Consider the following 26,303-nt stretch of genomic DNA (forward strand, 5'->3'; position numbering starts at 1 on the left):
TTTTAAGATGTCAGGATACTTGCCTGGCTTTATTCCTCTGCAGTTTTCCCCTGGTGCTTTTTACACTGAAAGCATAATCAGCAGTTTAGGCAGGAGGAAGGGGCCCCAGTCAGAAATCTGGAACCTGACAGAGGATCTTCCCTAAGTTTCAGAATGTTAGAAACAGGAGGCTCAGCTCAGATTCACTACATCTGAGAGAAAACAGCTTTTCTTGGATGTGTTGTATGAAGGACACGAGAACATTTTGTAACATTTTATCATCAACTGTGAACATTCAAATCACACGGAAACATGAGGTTCCAGGAAGATCATCCTAACTGTCCTGGAAGTCATGAATCCCAGTGACAAGGTCTTTCACAATCACAAATATTATCAATCACAGTGCTTTTATTTCCTGATTCAATGCTTCCTATTTCCAGATTTTATTTTCAGTGCTCAAATAGATACTTACTACACTGAAAGAAAAGATCTGATGCTAGACACTGGACAGATGCTGTGTGGGTGGGAGGCTCACCACCTTGCAGTAGGAATGAAAATTGTCTTTTGCTAAGAATAATAATGTCTTCAAACAATATTTATTTATCAAAGCCTTAATAACCAGTTTTTTAATGGACAGAATAAGATACCTCAAATATTGCAAATTTTATCAGAGAGAATGCATCGTTGACTCAAACCACAGCTCTTTGATTGCCCAGTCATCTTGACTTTTTCCCCCCAAGTATTAAAAGACAAAACTGAGTGTCACACTACTAATATCTACTGACACAAAACAAGTTTTGATACTTATTCCAGATATTCTACCAGAAGATTTTCAGTTGGTCAGTTGAATTTAGCCACTCAGAAGTACAGTGGTAAAACATTACCATGAATGCAACAGGCTATTAAATTCTCCAGGGAGAACAGATAATTCAGTGACATCTGTCCTTACATAATACAGATTTTCAGTAACTAGATGCTTCAAACAGAAGCAATTAATTCGTGTCTAAACAAATTTTTCACATTTTCCAATATCCCATTGATCCTGTTAATTCCCAGGCTTTCTTCCCTTGACTTCCAACAATCCTCAGTCAATTCCAAGACACTGAGGAGCCTCTGAGAGAATCTGCAAGGACAGAGCTTACACAAACATGTACTCATGCAGTGTGAATGAATGCTAAAGAAGCTGTGTGATTTTGATACTATAAGGCAAGTTTACATAAAGAAATTTTCCCTTCTGGATGCACTGTGTGATGTTTGGTACATCAAAGCACCAGGATTTGTGAGGCCAGACAGATTTTTTTGGAGCAGAGTAATGTATCCAAACTGATGAGGACGTCATCAGTTTCACTAGCATTAGTGCAATAACAAAGATGCTCTTCCATGAAATTAAGTAGCTAAATAATCATATTATTCAATAAAACAACTCAAGCAATCAATTGAACATCAAACGCATTTTGTCTTGTAAAACACCGAGTCATTAACCTTAACAATTTCACCATGCTCTCACTACCAAATTCAACTCAATTAGTGCCCAAATGAACAGATGGACTAATGAATTAAAGAATTATTGGTGAGTACTACACTAACCCCTGACTGAACTGAGAAATTAAAAAACACTAATTTATGCTAGAGACAGAGAAAACACATTGGTCAGGAAAAAATCAGTATGAATAAAGAAAAGCACAGCTATTATAAAGACAGCATAGACCCTAAGTCAGAAAGGCAGCTGTGGTTTGGACTTCACAGGTAGTCCCAAGGCAACCTGCTGGGGACTCCTGGAACTATTCCTTCTTACACGCTGGCAGTTCACTGCTTTTACAAGCACAAATGAAACCTCTCTCTTCACCCTGACACAACTGACTCCCACTGCTACACCTTGTTGCCCATGAAGTTCTACTACACAGTTAATAAACTCTCTCAGCAGCAAGTGCAACAGCATCAAACTCTCCAGAGGCAGTTCGGAAAAGGGAATCCTGGATTCCCAAGCAACTGTCCTGAGGCTGATACACGTTTGCTCCTTTGCTAAGACTTTCTGGTATACTAAGCACAATGGTACTTTGATTATTTCATACAGGCATGAAACATCTCCAGTAACTCCCCATGGGCAACTACCAGCTGTGTTATTTCCTGAAAAAATTTAACATGTACCAGAGAGAAAAGAGAAGTAAAACAGGGAATGAGGGGAGCCATGCAGAGCTTTATTTTCAGAGGGAAAAGCTATCAAATTGCAGATCATCATAGAAACACACTGCTATTATGCAAATTCCCTACTAGCATAGATGCAAAAGGAGAAACGTGGCTTCTGTTTGGGGTAAGAATCTCCCTGGAATTACAGACTCAGACAACCAGTGCTAAATCTTTTCCAAGGACATTCACACGAATGCCACAGGCCCTGAAGTTCTCTGCTGAGCAGCTAGGGCTGAATTAAGCACATCGTGTCTTTGCATACAGTATGCCCTGATCCCTCTAAGAAAATGATGCTGTGATGCTTCTAATGGAATTTCCTGATAAGTATACTTGGCTCTGATAAATTAATTGGTATTGGGTAACACTTAATCAAGGAGGACATTAATAACATAAAATAAACAGCAGAACATTTACCAGAAGAGCCTGGTCAGCTGTAGATAATCCAAGCAGTCAGTCAGAAATCTCAGGACTATGTACATGGCCATACTAACTCTTTCCTGGTTGGAAAGGACACACCAGAAGTAAAGGAGAAAATGACCTGGATATGGAGTAACAACGAGATTAATGCTGTGATGCAAGAAAGTGAGATAACTGCACTAAGAATATGGAGATCCAGAACTTCAGAACGTGAAAGTGGATTGCCTTGAAGCACTGGAACTGTTTGACCAGTGATTACATTACCGATACAAACCCAGCAGCTCTCAATAAAGAATACTGCAGGTCAGACTACTCAGGTTTGCTTTCTCTGTGCACACACAGGTACGAGGTTGTACCTGTGGAGTTGAAACTACTCCACAGACTTTGCTTCCTTCCCCAAAGCCACGTTGATTATATATACAGATGCATTTAAAATAAAATGTGCTTGGGGTTCAAATACAGTTTCCCATTCACTTTAGAACAGATACAGGGCAGATGCACTGAAACACACTCCAAGCTGCCTAAGCCCTCCCTCTACAACAACATAAGCACATCAAAGAGACAAAAGCAGCTTGCTACACGAGAGTTATTTTTTTGTAAACTAGACCCTAAGTCCTCTCCATCAAGGACAGTTCCTCTGTTTCTTTTCTCGCAACAAAGAAATCTTGGAAAGCTTTTAATTTCTTTTGAGAGAAGTGCATGATGTGTCAGTCTAAGAATGTAAATACTGAAATCAAGAAACTGCAGTAAGTTTGCCCACAGAGTGATAAAAACGAATAAAAGAGGTCAGGATGGGGTGGGAAGGAGGATGTAGAGGCTGATGGTAAGAACAACTGAGAAGCCACATTCACTGAAGAGTTAAGATTTAGTGCCCTCTGTTTTACACCAGTGTGGGTGAAAATCACTTTTAAGGGCCCTAATGAAAGTTGAAAGTTACCTTCAGAAAGTTATGCATATTTCAACAGAAATAAAAATCATTATGCATTCTCTCTAAAGAGGATACAATCTCAAACTGTCAAAATTCTAAACTCTTCTACATATATTACATACAAATGCCTTCTATAAAGAAACCTCTTTTCATTTTTCTTCTAAATTAGCTTAGTGGTCCATGGTATTACACTGCCTTGGTCTAGCCTGTGAATAATGTGACAGGTAATTTTTATACTCCTTGCCTGAACTTAAGTTTGAGTGAAGATACGGAAAACAACTTTTATGATCTAGGTGTAAAAGTAAATGTTCTGTGAGTCCTGCATACCCAAACGTGGACACCTGCTACAAAATGTTTCATGATGATTATGTGTCCATCAATAAATAACAAAAAAAAAAAGTTGGTTTTGCTTTTTAATAATGTGCATGTGCAGCAATTTTTTTTCCCAAGCAAAATGATAATGCTAATGTTGATGTAACCTATCACATTATCACAGAGGGGATTTAAGATTCTGTCTTATCAGACAGGAATCATTCTATAATAGGATGCACTGAGAAGGATGAATAATATGCAGATAACATGGGAAATCATCCAACTATAATTTAAAAAACCAGATTCCTCATGAAACTGTTCACAGCAATGACACAGAAATGGATGGTAACAGTCAATTGACTTCCATCTTGAAAAAAACTCAAAATACACCTGTACCAGCTGAAGTTTGAAGTTTGATGGAGCTCAAAATGCTGAACAGCTCGATGATGTTTGAGTTACAATGCTGAAGAAATAATCAAATCTCTGACTGAAACCATGGAAAAACCCAATTTATATTTTCTCTACCCAAACATTAGGCAGACACAGCAAGGCTCTTTTTCTCAGTCTCTGGTTACTTGTGCTCCAGGACTTCAGCAGCTACACTATAAACTGTGCTATGAAAGATGTAATCAAAATAAATTGACTTGTAACTAGGGGGTTGGTGTTTTTCCCTTCAGGGAAGAAGCCCAGTACTACACAGATCTTTTAAAAGCTACTTTTCTCTGTCCTCTTTCATGAAAGAAAAAAGGCCATCTGAATGGTGAATCCAGCAGAGCAAACTACACTTTAAGGTGCTCCTTCAAGAAGAAAATTATACACAGAAAATTAAACTGAATTAAACATAAAAAATTACAGAGATGATGCTCATACAAAAAGAAAAACAAGGCAAAGCTTAAAGAAAAAGAGGAGAGAAGAGAAAGAGATGGAGGGTAAAAGAGGAGTTATGGATCAACTTCTGCCATACTGAGTCTGTCCAACAGATAAAACTATATAAATCTATAGCTACAGACAGGAAACAACACAAAGATTTCCAGGCCATGCTGGTTTTATACAATAAATGCAGTGTAAAAATGAAAGGAAGGATTTATGCCAAACACTTCAAGACCTGGATTCATGTTTCTTTTCCATTCATGTCTCCACTGTAAGAAATTTCATAGGAGTTAGCAAGCGAGCCTTCACTGTGACTAAAAGCATTTTCTGTTGCTACAGCTGCAGATCTGAATAATGAACTTTTTATTGTTGCAAAGGTTAAGTTTCAAAGATCATACACCACCATATCTAGTGTTTTCAGAGTTACTCTTAATTTACAGTCAGGTAACCAAGAGCTGAGTTTCAGTCACATAAATAACATTATTTTGTTTACAAAGTCAAAACACCACAGGTGAGGAATTTATATGTAAGACACTAAGCAGAGTTGTGATGAACAGATACTTCAGTCTGTTATATGCATGTATTTTCTATAATTATGGAGGACATGTATGTGTTATACCTGTTACACCATTTTTTGTGTTTGAAAATACATTGTTCTACAAACAGGACTAATATTTTCAAGAGCACAGAAACAGTCCACACATGGGGAAAAAAAAGGAGAATTTAATCACCTGCTCCATGTTGTTTTTTCTGACATACCAATGTTCATACAATCATGTAATTTGACTGACATCCAGCTTTTATACAGTACAGAGAGTTACTAAGGCAAGTCTTTGATTTAACAGCTCTCTTAGTTTATGCTACTCTTCCTTGGTGCTGTAAAGATAACTGAGTATGTTTCCAATACTATTCTCTGCTGAGGTGAGGACTAATAGACTAATCATGGCTTTCAGTAGCAGAGAAACTCTGATTTGAAATCAACATTTAGGTCTCTCTCTGGAGACTCTATACAGTGACCTGGATACACACTAATCATTATCTCAAATAGCATTAACTCCTCCTGAAAGCAAAATAATCAGCAGGTATTAGGAAAATCTGATCAGCTTGTCTCCTAACACATTACAAATCAGAATGTGACCCTTGTATGACGGCAAAGCCAGTGCACCAGAGGTAAAGAGGAGAGGAAGGCTTTCTTCAGCAACTGCAAGAGAAACCTTAGAAATTGGACCAGTATTACGGTTTTTTAACCACTAGAGAAACTCTTCCAAGTTTACTTACTTTAAGACTAAAATGCTGCATATTTCCTGCCAGTGAACAAATGAGCTGCATTTCACCCAGTGCATTTTTACAGCAGTGGCTGAATTCTCAGAATGCATTTTACTGGCTCACAGACCTGACCACGGGCATTTGCCAGGCAGATTTCACCTCCCCGAGGCTGTGGTTCACTGTATTACGTAATTCCAAGCCAGACAGTTTTACTTACTCTTCTGGCCTGAATGTTTCCTCTTACAACTTTTATTTCCTTGTATTTACTCCTCAGGTTCCTGTCAATGAAAAGCTTTCATGACCTTCTCTCTGTGGACTGGCATTGCACCGACTGTGTAAGAAATGCATTGCTAAAGCTGACCTGGAGCTGTGGCTCTGTAGGCAGAATACAAGCACAGGTCCTGGGCTTTTTAACTCTAAACCAGGGATTTTTTCAGCTGTGGAATAGCATCAGTTTTACCTGACACTGCATGCAGGCTGACAGGTGGATAAAATAAACAACTAATGTATATTCCAAACGAAGAGTGATTCCTGAGTAGGTCACAGCAGTGAAACAGAGAGAAGAGGAAACCGACCTGGCAAAATGATAGCCTACAAATCATGTCAGAACAGTCCATTTCTGAAACCTGTTTTCCCAAATCTTGTTTTGCAATGAAGCTGACAAAGCTGAGGCATAGTTTAAAAAGCTGGATCGAAGCAAACAAGGAAAAATCTCTCCCTGCAAACCAGCAGATTTTTATCAGCCCCTAACCTGCCGAACAGAAATTCCTACAGTGTTTATTAATATGGCTGCAAACACACAGTAATTTATCTGCCTTATAATATCTGTCAGTAAACAGAATCTATAATAAACAATGGCAATAAACAGTAAAGGATAAACAGATTGCTTGTCTGATAGAACATAGGAGAGACAATGAGCCTGTCTTCTGAAGGACTGTTAACAACCCATACAATAAATAACAAAGATACAGCAAATAATCCAAATTTAATCATTCTGTGTAACTTCAGTTTCAGGGAAAAATTCCATCCTCTTGCCAAGAGAAATTTACACATTTTGCCAAGCAGATTTATTTCTCACATAAAACAGATCTCAGGGGGCCAAGGTCTCCTACAGTCTGAGAAGTGCAGTATGTCTACTTAAAGACTGCAGATTACACTTACCAAGTTTATTTCTAGGAAATGATTTTTCAAGAAGGACAAAAGCTGAATTTTTAACAAAGAACCAAATTTACAGTGTCATGTTTAAGCAAATATGGAAATATTTTCTATTATGATTTTAATTACATCGATGAGTCATTCTGAGAGACAAAAATGCACATTTACAAGGTTAACTGAACACGAAGAATAACTTTGGATTGAAGTAGACAATAGCCAAGGGAACCTTCAGTGTTCATATTGTAAATATCGCCAGGAAATACTTACTATTTTGAGATACTGAACTTTGCAGATTCTATCTCATGCTCCATAGATTGTATATACACAGATCTTGAATGAAAACTATGTGGAATAGCTGCTAAGTGACAACAAAAATTCCTCTGGACCACAAGCCTGTCAGAACCACTGCACTCACACATCTTCTGCCTTCAGATTTTCCTTACAGCATTCTGCCTTGTGTTTAATCTGAAATAGAAAACTTTGCCTAATAGGTGCCATGATGTTTAGAAACAGAAGTCTCCTTATTTATATAAATTCTTGACTTAATCTATTTTAATCTACACAACAACGCGACAGCAATGCTCGGTATTTGGCACATCTCTGCTTTGTTTTGCATATGTGAAAGAGAAGCATATTAGCATGCAGTGTCAGGAAACATTCCAGCTCAATCCAGCCTCAGCTTTGTTCCTCAACTTGGAAAGAAGTGTACACAGGAGATGAGCAGAGTGAAGTGAATAAAGAAGATAATTGAGAAGAATATGAAGTCAGTGCATCATTTCGTTTACATGAAAACTCGCAGCTCTTCTCATGCCTGTTGTATCTTGAAATAACTAATATTGCCAGGCTTCCTGATCCTCAGATGACCAACAGGGGGTAAGTTTGAGTTGTCCAGCTGCAAATAACCTAGAGCAGTTAAGGTGGAGGAAGGACAAACTCTCCTAACAATTTATTTGTGTCCATTTCCAACCTGAACTCCAAACAGCATAAAATGTTTCTTCCTTCCACTTACCTTGCAGAGGCTGATGGACTGAAAAATAACGTGGTGTCTGGAACACTCCAATCAAGCATACAGATCTTTACCACCAATGTTATACTAGAGAATCACATTTTTCTCGTGGTATGCAAATGGATATAGAATTCATTTTGAAGATTGTCACATCCTACTGTGCAGTAAAAAAATACACATCAATACCTGTTTCCTCTATGTTGAAAACAGTCTGAAAAGTTGGGTTAGACAACATGTAGCCTATAAAACTATCAGCAATATTAACACTTTTAACATAACATCCTCCAATTTTTATCTGTTTCTTTGAATACCATATCCCTACAAAACCAGTCACTTTGAAGCTCTGTGGTAATCCTCTGAAGACCTAAAAAATGTACTTAGAGGAGATAAATTTCCACTACAACAGGACACAGCCTGAGAAAACATAATTCTATCTTTCTGCTATTTTCAGTTTTTCCATTTCTAGTCATAGCTACCTCTGATGCTTTGATGTCCTCATAGGAAAACTGCGTGGCAGGTACTCCGAGATGGTTGATGAAATAATCCGAATCTCCCTGTATCTGCACAGAACTCACATTGGATCCTGGACATCTAGTCTTTTCCACACAGTTGAAGCCCTGGCTCTGAAAAAACAAACACAAATCGAACTTCTACTTAATTATTTGCAGTCAGACTCTTAAAGACTTAAAGCAATATCTCATTTAAACAGCATTCTTTGGGTTGAAGCATCTTGAACGTAGCAGAGAATGAAGTTTTGCTGCAACATGACTGAGTCTTTCAGAGGACAAAAAAAGTCATATTTAATTTAGATGGCAGGAGAGGCAAGAGAAGAATCAAGGCACATGGAATGTCCCATGCAGGCCAGGAGATTAGAAGGCATCATGGTACCATTGGGAAGATTTTGAGATCTTTAATGGCTACTAAGGAATCAATTTTTTATTCAGTTAATAGCATGCTCTGCCACAACAAAAAGCTGCATGAGATTATCATATTCAATCTATGATTTGTCTGTGAAATGCTGGCAATGTAAAGAATTCCCCACAACTGCAAAGTAGGGCTTAAGAGAAAAACAGAATGCAAAGGCTAAAGATACACAATACAAATTTTCTGTGTAAGTTGCTGAAAACAATTCTAGTCAGTGAAATCTTTGTATTTCATTCACGTAAGTATTTAATGGTGAAATCTTAGCAACAGAACTGTAATAAATACAGAAACTGGAAATCAAGCCCAGACTGAGTGCTACATACTTGTGTAGCTTTTAAATCTATCAGGTAATTAAACACTTAATAAACAGTAGGCAAAAAGGCTTTCAACATCTATTATAGCAAATAAGATACTTAGGTTTCTTTTCAGGAATATTAGGAAGTTGAAGTACTGGAGACTATTTGCATTCAGCTAACAGTTTACATAGTATAACTTCCTCACCTCTACTTACAGAATTACAGGCTTTCTAAAAGAATAGCTTAAGATTGGTTCTACTTTAACACAAAAATACAGCAAATTCTGTATATTAAAGTCTCCGAGGTTATCAGGAAAATGTTAGACAAACCTTGGTATCTTCCCAATTCAAAATTAGCATAATTATTGCTTAACAGTTCATTTCAGTGCTATGAAGAATGCAATTGCATATTACACAGTTTAAATAAAGGCTGCAGAGTCTTGCAGAAAATTATTTTAAAATACCTTCAAGAAATAGCTTCCATTTCATAAGTAATTTTGAAAGGTGGTTGTATTACTCCTTTTTTTAGTCTGTTAAGCATTTCTGCTCCTGCCATTCTTACATACATTCACAGTTGTTTAAGGTCTGTCCAAAAAGTTCTAACAGAAATAGCAGAAGAGCAAACAACAAAGTCATTGGAAAAGGTGCTTTTAATAACCACACTTGCATCTCCTACAGTCTCTCCCACTCGAACCCACTGCACAGCACACATCCACACAAAAAGCCATGTTTATGATTTTATGCATATATCTGTGTACAAGATCCACTGCTCCTTCCAGGAATTATAAGGCATTTAAGGATCACCCAGTGCTCTACACTGCAGCAGAGATCAGACTCTCCTCATTTCATACTGCCCACCACCACAGCTGGTCAAGTTTCATAAATGATGAGTAGCCTGTTCTTCCTTTAATGTTTAAAGGCTCACTGATTGATGTGAAATTCTGAAATACAGCTTTTGACAGTTAATTCTGAATATCCACCAACCCCCACTCCTACCAGCCTATCAGGAGCTGAAGAGATGTCTTCCTACAGCAACAATGAAATTTATTTTTTCTTATGTGTGAAGTTCACATATGAAATGTTTACAGCTTTGGTTAAGAGGACTATAAAATATGGTATTTTGGGGGTTTTATATCACTATCCTTGATGGTAAAGGATTAATATTTTTACGATAGCAATGTTCAATTCAATAGTACAGCATTTTAAGAGTTTAACTGTTTTATTTCACTTTCACAGTTCTGACACACAAGTCTCTGATAATGACAAGTTCAACAACAAATATTTAACCCAGCACTAATATGGGAGAATGCTTTACATGCAAGATGCTGTGCTCTTCCAATCTGTTTTTATTGTTATGCAGACTCTACAAGACCAGCATTCTTCAACTCCTTGGTAACAACTGCAAAGTTGTTTTGCATTCATTAAACAAATGAAGTGTTTCCCCAGACTAATGGACTTAAAGAATAACAATGTTCTACAATTAATAAAATTAATAAAATTAATTTTAAAAAAATCTTTGAAAATGTATCTGGGATAAACTATTAGCAACACACAGCTAACTCCCTGTTGTAGAGTGGCCAAACTGTATTTCTTCAGCTGGTTAGCCTTACAGAAAAAACACAGACTGGCTGCATTTAGAGCACTCAGCTGCTCAGGCTGAGCTCCACTGTGTCAGTCAAGACTTCTCACTGGAAACAAACCAAGCCACTGTGAGCCAGTAATCAAGGAGTGCTTCGTGTCAGTGCAAGGATTCACAGGCTATTCATATTCACATGATTTTATTTCTCTGGAGCTCATTTTGGGTTTTAGCACCATCTTACAGGTTTAAGTTACAAATTTGAGGAAATGAAGAGTACCATATGGCCAATTAAATACATTTCATTTGAGTTAATGTTCTAAAATAGATCTGACACATCTAAAGTATAATCAAGTGGTACTTCACTGCAGATCTTATTAGTTGGTTCTGGTTACTAATTTTCTTTACTTGACTCCAGCTTAACTTAAAACATTACCACCTTTTGAAAATGGATTAAAACGTCTTAAGAGCTTTCAACAGGGCAAGTAAAGAATGACCAGTTATTCTCACAGTATGTCAGTGATCCCAGCTTCAGAACTACAACAAGGAAGCTTATTCTACATGAATAATCAGTCTCTATTTCTGAGCTGAATCACCACCTGTGTCAGGGACTGGTGCAATTAATGACCTGAAGTGTAAGAGACCATCCAGATGAAGTAAAATTGTCTAAAGAAAGAGCTACAGAATTTATTAAATTCACCACAGACCTTGTAAAAATGCAGAAGGCAAGAGATTAGCATCTTTATTACTGTAAACATGTAAATCAACAGCAACAGGTAGTAAAGGCCAGAGAAGTTGCACAGCAAAGGACTCACAGGTCTGTGTCTCTCATCTAGAAACACCTGCTACACTCCAGCAAACAGATCATTAGAGGCAGAGGGCTTGATGGTTCTTAAAAAATATTATTGGATGACTGCAAAAGGCTATTGAAAAAAAATCATGGAGTTCCTAGGAATTGCATTAATTCTATGCAAGCATACTTCTCTGTTTTCTTCCAGCTGACTACAGGTTTGGCTATAAACATCCTGTTCTGCTCTGTCTTTATTGATTGATTATATATATTGCTACTAATGCAAATCAGCTCTTCATAAAATTATTAGGGAGATTTAATAAGGCATTTTGCCCTGTAGACCTCAAAGTGCTTTCTAATCAACTAAAGGCAAGCAAGGTACCTAATATTTCTGCCTTACCCAACATCATAAAGGAAAACAACTACATAAAAATTAAATGCACAACATTTCCCCAATTTTGAACCTTACCAAACTGACATGATTCAAGTAGGTGCATAAATATAATTCTAAATTATATTCATTCTTTCTCTACATAAGAAAGGAAAATCTAAATGTGCTGGTGATAATTAATATTCTATAGATGGAGAGTTGTTGTGGTTTAAATAGCCTGAATGTTACCCACCACTAATGTGATGTATTTGCCTATTTATACAATGCAATCATTTGATTACCTGATTAAAACTACACCAAGAAATCCTATGAGGTAGAGTGACTAAACCTTGCTGCATTTAATTAATGTTATATTTAGATTAAAATAATTAATTTAAAATGAGTAAAATGTTGGCTCCTTAGTTTCTTAGCAATTTTTCCTTCCTGCTTATACATATTTTCATTTAAACAAGTATGAAGCTTTACTGAAAATACCCAAAATCTGAACATTATTTAATGATCTTTAAGGGCAACACGAATGCTGTGGTGAAATTCTGTAGCACTGCAAATCAGTCACAGAAAAGAGAAGTTTAACTCCCAGAAATTGCTCCTAGTTTGGGTTCTTCAGCATTGAACATAGTGAAGTGAGAGATGTTCCTTGCACACACACATGTTCCTCTGAGAGGAACTTGTCACCAGGGAAAAACAACTCCCTCAAGAATTATACTTAAAGTCATCAGGGACAAAGAATTCGGCATCATCTGAATCCCTCTGATATTCATGACAGGGCAGGTGATTCTCCAACAGATCACTACAACCCCAGGGATCACCATTAGACACTTAATATTCCCCCACTTCCAAAGCACTCTGTGTTTTCTTACACAAAAGCACCACACCTGGAAATTCCAAGAGTAAACAGTTTTTTAGGCTGTGCAGGAAGGTATTTTTTACAAGAAAAAACTGCCTCAGAGATAAACCACATGGCTTTAAAATAATTGTTCTTTGAAAAAGCCTGCAGGTATTCCGCATGACAGAGAAGGCCTTTTTCACCCAGAGGAGAAGAAGAAACAGAAAATGATGAAAAACAGAATACTTTCAAAAGGTCAGGTCAAACCAAGATTAGCCAAGAACCAGTTCTGATGTTGTATTCAGATTTCTACTGAACTGAGGAAAAGTCAGTTTACCTAAGCAACACAGGCTGCCAAAAATAAAACTCCAGTTGTACCTTTCAAAATTGCGTGAAGAAATTTTTGCATTTTAATGGCGGCTTCCTAAAAAAAAAAAAGGCAAATTACAATACCAGCGGTTATAAAACAAACCATGGATAAATATCTATGCTTGGAGCAAAAAATTTAAATATATCATTGTATGTTGCACTACTTTGCAAACTGGAATTATTTTTTATTTAGTTTACAGCTAGAAAACATGAGACAAACTTAATCCTGTAATTCTTGTTCAAGGCTTTGGTTTCTGTTAAGCAGCATTTGCATACTTTTAAATAATTGTCTTATTTTTTAAAAAAATATGACCATAAGTGTAAGATCTTTGTAATAAATGGTACTTCATGGGACTAAATCACGTTTTAGATGCAAAATTTACATCAAACTGGCAAGAAATACAAAAGCAAGGTAGTAAAAAATTATATAGTGTAAATTTAATTTTCCATCCTGCACTTTTTCTACATTTAACTTTATCTACTGACAGTCTCTCTCTGATTCCTGATGCTTGCTATATGATTCTGGATTACATTTATCCTTCCTATACCCAAATTGAAGTCCCATGCCTCATTGAGTCAGATGTTGCCAACACCCAGTACAAACTGCTAGGAATTTTAATGGCTTTTTAAGGAAGGTAAAAATCAAGCAGGTATGTTCCCATTTGATAAGAGAATTTCAGAGCAATCAAATATTTTAAGCTAAAATTACACAGCATGAATTATATAAGTGGCAAGACTGCAACTGGAACGCCATCAGCAGCTCCAAGTACCTTAAAAATACAGAGTTATAAGGTTTAAAAAAATTAATTGAGAAACTTGCACACACCTTTGGTAGCTGTGTTTCTCCAAAGTATGCACTTACCCCAGAAAATACTGCATTAGAACTTCTTCCATATTTTTTTCATCAGCAGAGGTAAAGGCAAACTCTCCAACACGGTGGGTAAAGTGACTTAAAAGACTGAATTTCCATGACCACAGGCTCAGCCTCACTATTGAGTGAGTTATGTTTATTGATGGTAAATTTCAGAAAACTGCTTAAAATTGTATTCTGTTACGATGGACAACCCAGAAAATACTGTATCAAGAGGGAACCTCTCTCCAGAGCCAACTCTGAACACACTGAAAACTTTGGATGCTTTTTTCCTTTAGAGCTTGTATTTTCAAATTTTGAATATAAGCAATTTTTGAGCATGGAATGGTTGGATTTGTAATTAAAGGATGCACTCATTCTGTTTTTTGATAATGTAAAAAGTAGAACTCTCCTGGACTTAATGGTGCTCAAGGTTTTTCTTGCTGTTAATTCAGCAGCAGGAAAACTGGTCAGTGTTACTTGTCACACATATAACTGAGATACTGTGAAACCCAGGTTTGATAAAATGCAAATTAATTTGGTTTAGTATAAAACACTAATGATCTGGGACTTGACAAGAACTGCATGACTTGCCAAATGTTTTGTGCTGTGATTTGTTGCTAATATAAAAACACTGCTTAAGTAGGTAAAATGATTAGGATTTGACAACAAGGCCTCATTTTCAAAAGGCTGATATTTTGTACTCCAAGCTGCAGCTTGTAAAGCATTTTGAACACCTGGAGGCATTCTCATTCTGTAACACATAGAGTCAGAAAGACTGCAAACCTATTTTGGTGCAGTCTAACTTTGTGATGATCAGGCTCTGCCATGCTACTCATTTTTGGGATGCATCATTTAAACCCTCCAAGTGGATAATAAATAATTTATGCCAGTGAGATTACAGCCTTGCTTCTCCATACCCCACAGGAAAAAAAAAGAAGAAAGATGTCTCTTCACTCTGAAGGGGACAGACACACTCACTCTATTCTTTGAAGAGTTATATTTCAGGATCTCATGAGTATCCCAGACAGGTCAGTCAGTGGGAGGTTGGATGCCAAATGAATATGCAGCAACACACTCCTCACTGGTTTTCAATACAATAGCACAAAGAGAAAAAATTTGGAGAGAAAGCTTCCATGACATCCTTCCAACAACAGTGAATTAAGGCTCACCTGGTAAAGCAAACCATGAAAGTAAATTTATGGGGTTTTTAATGACCAACACTATCCCCTCAGTACACACAGCACATGCCTGCAGGAGCAGGAGCAGTGGCTCCCACTTAGGGAACCACATGGCTCAAACCACCCCAGAACTCCAGCCTGCTTCTGGAAAACAAAACAAACCCAAACCACACCACACAAAGAGCAAAATTTGCATTTGTATTGCAGCACCTAATGTTAGAAATTAGGCCCACAGTTGGGTGTAATATGGATACTACAGCTTGTAACTACTCTAATTTACATTTCCCACCTACTATCAGCATTCCATGTCACACTTCCTGAGCTACACAGAACTCAGGATCTGTGGCACTTCTAGCAGAAATGTTTGCTAGCACTACTTCCCAAACACACCACCACTTGCCAACGTGCGAATCAGCTCAGTAAAGACACCCTGATGAGCTTTATCACAAAGCTGACCCATAAATGCAGATGCATCAACTCTGCTGAGGTCAGCCTTCTGCCACCCCTTCCCCATGCAGGGCTTTCTTCCACTGTGCTGAGATCTTCAATCTGCTGTTTATGAGCACAACATAAACTCAAGGGTTTCACTACGAAATAACAAGGAAAATCATTTATCCCTGTCCTACAAGTGAACATATTACATGCCACATATTCCCTGCTCCTCCACACACACTCCCAATATCCAATACTATATCAGCTCTTGTAAGAACCCTAAAATCCCACTGAATCATCCTGCACACCTCTACAGAGGCAGGACAGACCCACAACACCACATTATCCAGGTAAGAGGGGACACGTATATATAAACAACCATGGTATAGCCAGTCCAACAGTCAGGTTTTTGAAGTGGGGGAGAAATTGGCCATCAAAATCTCTGGCTTTATTACTGTAATCAAAGACTGGAGTAAGTTTAATCACAATAGACACACATGAAGAAGCTTTTTTTTGGCACAGAACACCAAAAATCAGACATAATTCTTGGAAGAACTCTCTTGACACATGGGTAAACTATGGCTGATCTTGCCTCATGGCACCAGCCTGGAACAAGGCTGAAGAAATTTACTGCTGACAAAGCTTTACCTTGTCCTGAAACCTGTGGTCTGACACTGAAACTTCTCAATAGCAATGATGCATGAACAAATCACCCCCTTCAAGCCACACACAAAACCTATTTTTCATTCTTTGAAGGAAAGACACTCCCACCACTCCACACAGACCATGAAGGTCAATAAACTACCATCATACTTTCCATATAAAAATCCTCTTCTGGACTTCAGTGGGAATTGAGCAAATGGTATAATAACAGTACTTGCACTTAAGACATCGAGTATATGTAGAAATCGAATTTTTCAGAAAGATAATTACAAAGCAGATTTATTAAAGTGTGTCAGTACCACAAATAGAGGTCTCCAGGCTCCACTGCAAGATAAATTAAATGATCCAAAAGATGTCAAATGATTTTATTTTTACAGCAGTGGGGTACTGTAATACTCTTTTCCTGACTGGATTCTTCCAACTTTTATCTACTTAAACCATGAGAAACTGTCCTTGGTGTTGCCTCTGTACAGGAAAAAAAAATAGCAGTGAGAAAAGGAGAAGAGAAAAAACTAGAGAAGGGAAAAGCCATATGGTCAAATGACTTTTTCTTTCTGGTTTCATAGAAGAACTTCACAGAAGTTCACTTGAACTTGGTTTCAAGAACTATAAAACATTAAGTCTTGGGAGAAGAACTACAACTAACTGAATAACATGTAATTTTAACCAGACACATGAATCTGATCTAGTCCAAGGAACTTTGAAAAGATCTTCAATGAAACACACAGCAGCCAGCTATTACCCAAAACTCATCATACATCTAAATGATGTGTTTGTTTGCACCTTGAAAATTAAGATTATTATCTGAGATATTTCCAAAACCTAAGTATAGCATTGAATAGGGATATTGTTATTTCTATGTACTGTCAAGTACTACAGGACTAAAAACACATTTAAATTTTGTTAATAAAATGTGGAGTTTTATTAACAAGGTTTCAGGGATATGTCACAGCTTTTTCATAGCAAGCAAGCAAATCACAGAAAGGCTGATAATGTATTTTATTTCAGAACTGATTAGCAGAGTTCTGTAATACAGAAAACTGATAGCTTCTAATTACTGCACAATATAATCTAAGAAAAGTACCTAGAACATTATATTTCAGGTTTAATCCTCAAAGTCTGATCTTTAGAAGTTAATTTTGATGCAATAAATCTAACTTCCTGAAACAATGCACACACAGTCTGTAAGGAAGAAATGTTTTCACTGCACAAATTGAGAAAACAAATTGACAAATCCAGCAAAGTGCAATCTAAAGCTATTTACTCTGGTAAGGAAGAATAGTGAATGCTACATATATATTTTTCTGAGAATACTAAATAATACAGCATCTACATGAATTTTCAAAGGTGCAGGTTCTAGTCAGCAATGTGGAAAAAATTTCCTTCACAATCCAATATATTTTAACGGACTAAAGCTACTGAATTCCATAAACATGAACTCATTTTTTTCAATATTAAATCCTTCTCCGTGCATTACACCTGCCACAGTTTGTATCTCTGGCCTCGCTGCTATAATTGTATATACAAATGATTGTATGGATAGGAATAGTTTTCCTAAGCTTACCAGTTTTATTTGTAGGTACAAAATCAAGTGTGTATTTGCACAAACAGACACACACACACAGAGGAATTTTCAAATTATAAACAGCCTGGAAGTTCCAGAACATGATTTGCATTGTCCTGGTTGTTGGTCTGGTTGGCATTTTTATCAGAATTCACAAGTAAGAACTCAGATATATTTAATAACATCCTTTCTGCCACAATTCAGAGTTGTGGGTCTGAAGCCAAACACAACATTTATATTGTCTACTTTATACTTTTCTTTCAAAAAGGGGGAATATTTTTATACTGAGATCAATTGTTTTCATGTGAGTAGCAGGTTTCTATCCAATAAATAATGAAGGTGTTGACTACCACTGAATTTAGTGGTTCTGTCTGAAAAATGTTGGTAGGAAAAGCTCCATTCCAAGACAGTTCTCCATTGACATGTAACACCTCTGAAGATTTATCAGTCAGTTTGTGTAAACTAGAAATACATGATTAATAATTATCCTAAACCGCTGTTTTTACTGTGATTTCCAGAGTACCACAGAAGATGTTACATTAAAGTCTGTGCTGCTACCTTTACAGAATAAACACAGGATTCCTTCAAAAGACTAAAAAGAATTTTCGTGACACAGAGATGTCATCTGTGAAAAAAATCTTACTGGCATTAATTACCCTCCTTCTAAATCTTTTAAAATCAATTATAATTTCATTTTATCTTGAGTTATTATCACTATTAATCAATCTACAGTTACAGAGGTCATTGCAATTCTCCTTTGTAATGTTAATTCAATGTTATCTCACTTTTAGCTTCTAGAACACCTCTGGCCTCCACATTTCAGTTCACTTTGGATACCCTGGGCTCTGTTCTTATGGGATACTGAGACTTTACAGCACAATTCATTCAAGCTTTTTCTTCATTTCACTGACAGGATGCCATAGCTCTTTAGTAACTTGCAATTACAGATGCTGTGTTTGGTATACTTACAATATTTAAAAACATAATATTTACTTAGCAAGACTGAGAGAATTACCTACATTTTCTTCTCTAATTTTTATGATTTCCTATTAGTAGTTAATCTGAAAAACGTCAGTCGTGGTAAAAACTAATCCAAAAGTCACTTCCCTTGCTTGTCTGAGACACATCAGTTAATTTCAAACACCAAATTTCACATTAACTTTGAGGAAAATGTACCAATTCTCTGAAGCTGATATTCAGTGTACAAAGTGTGTAATTTTCTTTTGTGTATAATGATAGCTTTTGTTCAATACGTAAAATGGTGGTTGCAAAAAAGAATAAAGATCACCCATGCAAGAAAGGGAAAAAAAACATTACTCTTTAACTGTGGTGACTTCAATAAATGATAAAAATTGTTCCAAATTACTGTGATAGAAGTCAGGCACAGATCATCTGAGAAAGTTTTATAATCTTGTAGACTAGAAGCTGAAACACATCAGAGAAACTCATTTTTGCAGCAGAGCAAGGAGTTGAATCAAACGATTGCTTGAAGCCCTTGTAAGTCTTCTTTTTGTGTCATCAAAGGTGCTTTGCATATTCATTTGTTTGTACATCCTACCTCATCACACCTCCTATTTGGCATCTGTAAAATAAAATTCTCATTTCCTTTTATAGAAAAAAACAACCAAAAAACAAACTCAAACCAAGTAAACTACACGTTTGTTTCAATTATAACAATGATCCATTAATTTACAGGGAGAAAAAGATTTTAAATGATTTTTTTTGCCCCCTCCCCCAATTCCCCAGAGCCCCAAAGAAATATGTACTCCAATATAATTGGTTTCAAAGCACCCTCAATTCTGAGCATTCAGTTCCATTCTAGCTGTTTTTAGCAGGCAAATGTTTTACAAGCTTACTTGAACATATTTTGTAAATAAGATTTATGATGCTTTTGTGGTGTTTGGAGTTAATGAAATATTTTGACTGACAGCTGCAAATAACGACTGCTACTTGTCTCAGATAAAAATCTAATCATTACACAAACCTTGACAAGCAGCCAAATGCAACAGAAAAAATGCAAGAAATAAAATACAGCATACGAGACAAGTTTTTTATAAATAATGAATTTAAAAGCAAATAAGATGTCTTGTAACTAAGCATGAGACACAGAAATTTAAAATATCATAGTACTATGGAGTTCGTGTACACCAGCTATCATGTCAGCCTATTCCATATAACATTAATTTCTCTTTTGCCCGTAAGTTATTAATTAGTAGACTATAGATTTACGTTTATATAGTTAAAATGACCATAAACAGCCGTTCCCCTCATTCTAGTCCAATTTGAAAGGAAAAAACAACTTGAAGTATTTCTGTACTATTTTTTTATGTTGCCTAGTAGCCTAAATTCCTCCTTTTCTACTGATTTTTAACCTCTGTAATTTTTTTTGATAGAAGCCTGACATAAAAACTTGCTAAACTTACAGGATTTTAAAAGTATACTGGTCACTTGTCCATTTCATGAGAGAAACTTTAAAACTAAAAGCTAAATGACCAAAAGCTTTTTGAGTATTACTCGCATTTCAGAACAGATATTTATTACGTAACTACCAGTAGTAGAAAATGTGAATAAACTAAGGGTTTATTCCACAAATGTTTGGACATATTTTTGGATTTCAAACTGCAAAATTAGTAGGTGATCTCAAAACTTTTAGTTAGCCAGAATTGTTGCAAATCTCTTCCTTGCCTGTCACAACACTGCTAACGTATGAAACATCAGGAAGACCACCTACATCTCTATTCACACAAACCCATGAGTTGTTTATTAACCTTAACACTAAATATTGTTTTTCCTTTCCATTCAGACACAAAACACAGTGGCTTCCTAGGAGTGCTCAAAAGCCTTTAAAAAAAAATATAAATAGCAATAAATTAGAACTGGATATGCAGCTTTTTAAAAATATTTACAACTAAAATGAAAAGTGATCATCCTCATGTTAGAATAAAAAATGAACCATGTTCAAACTGAGAGGAAGCTATTTTCCAATTTGATTTTTTTAGGGGGTGTTTGTTTTTATAAGTCTCCCTTCTAGTGCCAAATTACCTATGGACAGTAGAACACTGATCCTTTTTCAAGTAATTATTCAGTAACATATCTAATTGAGAGAAGGATGACATGACAGAAAGTAAAGAAGTCAGCAGCTCTCCTAAATGTTTTAAGGCTCCTCTTGAAGGGAAACTTAAGCATTTAAAGTGTTAAAATAGAAGGCTACAAAACAGGTTTTGAAATCCCTTTCAATGGTCTGTCAAGAGACAAAGGTTGGAGCTTTATGACCTTTTAGCTGCTGAAAGAAAGCTTTTTGCAGAACGTCCAAGAAAACTATTTCTTGCATTTTGGCTTTTCCTGACATCTGAGATTATCTGCTGCAAAATTTTTCTCTGTTATATTCAGTGAGGTCCCATTCTGTGTGCACTTCAAGACAGGAATTGTGGGAATTGTGGCTTTTTGTCTCAATAAATAAAAATGCATCTCAACTACATGACAATTAATTACATTAAATTAATTAAAACCTCAGGAATAATTTGAAAAATACGTATTTTTTTCACATATATTCAATTGGCTTGAAATTACTTTTGAAATTTCACATTCCCAGTTTATGGTGTCCCAATAATCCCCCTTCTAGCTCGGTTCAGTCTCTTTTTTTACACTGGATGAGACACCATCACCACACTATGCTTGTGGTAAAGAGATGAAGAATGAACAAACCAGGCAAACCCCAGAACAGTTCAAGTTTATGCTTGTGATTATTCAAACTATCACAGTTTTAAATGGATTTGGAATGATTTTCCTCACACCTGGTTTCAGTGAATTCATCAAAGAAATTCATTACTAAGTTCTTGCCAATAAATATGTCTAAGTTAAAATTTTGAGAGGTTTTTTTTTTCCTTCTGATAACTGACATTAACCAGGTCAGGTGTTTGTTTGGGGATTTTTTTGGCTTTTTTTTTTTTCCTTTTTTTTTCCTTCTCAAATCTTAATATTTATTATATAGGTATGCCTAAACAAGAGACACAGAAATTCAATTAACAGCCTTAAAGCAATCCAGCTTTTGTTTTCACATGTAAGAACTGTTACTGCGACAACATTGAAATTAAAGGGGTGACAAATTTATGTAACAAAAATATGCCAATCACCATAATTTTGGGGTGATTTCTAAACCTGAACCCTACAAGACAGGTAAGAGTCCTCCAAGCATGGCAAGGGTCTATGTTGAAAGAGAACTTCTAACCTCAAAATCGCTCAGTACGAGCAGGAATTCCAGACTGCACCCACTGGGGCTCAGCTCAACATTTTCACCTCAGTTAGTGGCTTACCATCCTACAGAGATACTTTTACTGTTCCTGGGAGAAATAGCTTAAAAACCAAACCAAACCAAACCAAAAAGCCCAAAAAACCAACCAAAAAAACCCACCCAAACAAAAAACAAACCCCACACCTTCCCTGGTTTCTACAGATCTGCAGCTTTTCCCACTCCTCTGACTTCTCAGTATGTGACCTGCTCAGTACTCTATGAAACAGCTCACAATTTTACACCAGAAAGGAGAGGTACATCATTTAAAAATAAATATCTTCATGCTTTTCCAAAGAATAATCCACCACAGCTCCAAGGCACACTGAGACAGAGGGAGTAGTACTGTGCTAAAGAGCACTTCAAACCTTCCCCTTTGGAGGATACGAGGTTTAGCACGCTCAGAAAGGCCATACTGATACTTTTGGCAAGGTTAAATATATACTGCATTACTGAAAATAGGTCACATTTTTATTTATGACAAACTAATGGTCTGCTTTTCATTACCCAGGTGCTTTCTTTCCCAACATGGATCTGCAAACTAAAGAGTGAGTTGTGCTGCACAAAATTACGATTTTTCTTCTGTGACATGCCATAGTAAAGCCCATGGCTGCAGCTATTGTGAGCCAAACAACATAACCTGACTTAAGCCTCATTTCATTTTATACTAATGTCTTATTAATTCTGATTTAAAGGTGCTTTCTTTCTTTCTGGTTATTTTGCCATACACCTAATTTTTGCATGTGCATTTCTTTCCCATGGGCCGTTTGTGTAGTACAGCTTATAGCTATTGAGTCAATTTAATTTCAGTCAGCAACATAGTTAATAATGATGAGAGAAACAGCAAGAAACAATGATTTGTGTTTATGTAGAAAATTTAAAATGTCCAGAGTTCTCAATCTATCTTCTTTTGGAAGAACTAAATTTTACTTTTAAACTCTCTACATGAAAGCTTTTCTACTGCTAAGAAAACATCTTTCTATCATCATGAAAAGTCAGTTCTGGAGAGAAATAATCAAGATGAAATTAAACAAAGGAATATTTAGACAGAAGTGAAGTTAGTTTTTCTAATACTTTCATCTGGCTAGTGTCTGGAAGGAAAAAACCAATTCCCTTATGTAGAACAGCTCATTATATGAGACAGTATTAACTAGATTGGACAATAGAAACCTTGAACCAAACCCCATTTTTGCAGCAGAAAAGGAATTACTTCCCTACTCCAGCATTACACTTAAAGGTAATAAAATGCTCAGATTTATTCAGTTTCATTCACAATAGCTATCAAAGAGACATTTAAATTTCAAAACATGAAAACCTTTCTGAAAATATACATCATTTACACCTCTGTTAGAAATCTATGTTGTAAATACAGGGAAGGACATGGAAGCAGAAAGCTGGAGTCATCAGGAACAAAGGAACTGTACCAGATCTCCAGTAAGATCACAGCTGGAAAACTGGTTCATTATTGCATTATGCCTTGCTAACAAACCCTTTTCCCCACATTTAACAGCAACAGTATTTTCCTAACATCAGAATATATGAGTAGGTTTAAATTACTCACTGTCTGAATCAGCATTTATCTATTAAAATTATTCAATTTGGAAGAAGGATGAAAAATATATGTAACAGTGGACAAAGCAGCACTTTATCAAAAGAAAGACGTGGTTAGAAGATGTAAAAAAAAACCCTCCTGCAAATCAAATCCACCATTAAATGAAACTTTTCCCACTAGAGAAGCAGCATCTTAATAATTTAATAGAGTTTGCAATGAAGTATTGTCTATATTAACAGCATCATTCGGATTAGGAATCCTTAGGAATTCCTGAGACAGAAGTTCACAGCATAAACTTCTGATTCTCAAGAGATTTTCTTTTGTTCGCAACACAAATACAAAAAGGAACACCAGCAATCAAATATAATGCTAAAAGTGATAATAGGTAAAGACTGAAAACTCACGGGGCAGCAAAAATCTTCTGTTATAAGGCATAGAACAAGCAACTCAAATAATCATGTTTTTTCTCACTCACAACTACTGATATACAGCACTAAGAAATCCACTATTAATGATGAAAGTATAAAAAAATAAATGAGAAACACATAGAAATTGAAAGAAGAGAATCAATGCTGACATTAAGGTAAGGGTTTTTTTTGAAAAAAGATCAAGAAATAATGATAGTAACATCTATGGAGAAACTTATCTTTGGTTCTACTTAATAAAGAAAAAAAAGCTTTCTGTCCATAACACCACCTTTAAATGCAGAGATGTTTTATGCCTTTTACTCCATTAGTGGAAACAAATACTGATAAATAGCATGGAAAAATACTTGGCACAGTCATTTTTACTGATCAACTCGTTCATCAATAGCTGTAAATCACTCTTTTCCTTGGGAGACAGGAGCAGTAAGTTTTGTTGGGCTCAGCAGTAACAGCAGACCTGGAGTCTGATGGTCACACAATCAGTTAAAAGACAACAGCAATGAATTTATGTTTCATAATATTTTTTTTTTCCTTTGTGACATGTCCATTATAGAAAAAATCATTAATGCCCTTATTTAGAGAGAATGAATCCCAGCCTTGAACAAACCCAATTTACCAATGACACTCTGCCAACAAATGGTGATTCACCAACTGAGCAAGCGAATTAACCATCATTTTCCTCACAAAATAACAGTAGACAAAAATATAACTTGGCAGTACTTCCCTCTTGTTAATGTGGACACTAATTAGTTATATAAAAAAGATTTGAATTAAATATGTCAAGGTCTCAGAACTGTTTGAGTTCCTCTTTGCTTAATTAATCCAAATATTTAAATTAGCTTCTTCGTGTTAATTTGGTGTTTCAACCAGAATCCCACAGACAGGCATATAAAATTATTATTTGCAGACTGCTTATGTAGCTCTCTTTTGAAACCTGCAACTAATATGAAGATATAATCCCTTTACACAAAACATCTTTAAGAAACATGGTCTCTGTTAATTAGCCAAGTGCTTATTCTATTCTCTGATTGCCAGACCTCACATAGCAGACAACTTACAAAGTTTCCTGATTCTTCTTTTCATTGTTAAGTTTAGAATGTCCATACAAACTGCATTTCAGATAAAACTTCTTCCCTACTTTTCCCCAGAAATTAAGGGAAAACAAGTATTTTGGAAACTGCAGCGATTAGCAGCTGTCCAAGCTTTTCTTTTAGAAAAAAGAACAGCACAGAAAGAGAACACTGCTGTGTGCATTGGCTCATCTAAGTTTGCTATTTCCTCACAGTTCTCTTTAAATTATGCTCCTTGCAGCATCCACAGTGTGATTATTACTCGAGTTCTCTTCCAGGACAAACTACAGTTTTTCACTGTTATCCCTAGAATCCTAAAACTTATACTCTGCAGGCTTTTCTAACACGTATTAATTTTCCCTAGGAATACATTCTCCCTCTCTTTCACACACAACTTTAGCACAACAGTGAGCATTGAACAAAACCCAACACAAATTGTGAGATTTCAGTCTCCCTTACCTCCAAACAATGTTATGACACTATTTAGCAGTAGAAAGAAAAATAATGCATGACAGTTTCTTCTGTTGTGGTCTAAAAATGGAATTATGAGTTTTGCCATTGAATCCAAAGGCACAGTGCAGTATCTTCAATGTATTCACAAATTATGGAAAGCTTGTATCTAACTAAACAAGACAGGCTATTCTATATTTTCATTTTAAAATGGACCAATATCATTAATTCTAATTTCCTTTTTCACCTTGTTTTCTGTTCTAACCTAATTTCAGAGCTCTTAAAAATTAAAATGATCCTTTTCTCTCATTAGAATTTTTAAGCTCATCTTTGCAGCCTGCACCTGTAACAAGAACCTCATGTGAATAGACTCACAATGTCTTCAAGATGAGATGTGCTCCAAAAAGTCACATCTCACTCCATTTGCACTATCATAACTTAGAGGTAATCTGTAATTACACTGTCTTCCTGGCAAGTGCTGGAAGTAATATCAATATTCTTTATAAGCAGATCAGTTTTCCAGAGAAAATCTTCTGG

The 26,303-nt window shown here is 36.1% G+C and overlaps 1 protein-coding gene across 9 annotated transcripts in view; it reads right to left on the reverse strand.

Moving 5' to 3' along the window:
- The window catches only part of NAALADL2 (N-acetylated alpha-linked acidic dipeptidase like 2), a 421,951-nt gene that overhangs the window by 68,200 nt on the left and 327,448 nt on the right, over nt 1–26,303 (reverse strand). For all 9 annotated transcript variants that reach the window (XM_042041852.1, XM_042041853.1, XM_042041850.1 and 6 more), the window contains one exon: nt 8,597–8,743. In XM_042041852.1, the coding sequence (XP_041897786.1) occupies nt 8,597–8,743 (147 nt within the window). The remainder of the gene's footprint in view (nt 1–8,596; nt 8,744–26,303) is intronic.

Source organism: Corvus kubaryi, unplaced genomic scaffold, assembly GCF_017639235.1.
Source record: "Corvus kubaryi isolate FWS band 111438036 unplaced genomic scaffold, C.kubaryi_AGA036_p1.0 37397, whole genome shotgun sequence".
In the NCBI taxonomy this organism is placed as follows: domain Eukaryota; kingdom Metazoa; phylum Chordata; class Aves; order Passeriformes; family Corvidae; genus Corvus; species Corvus kubaryi.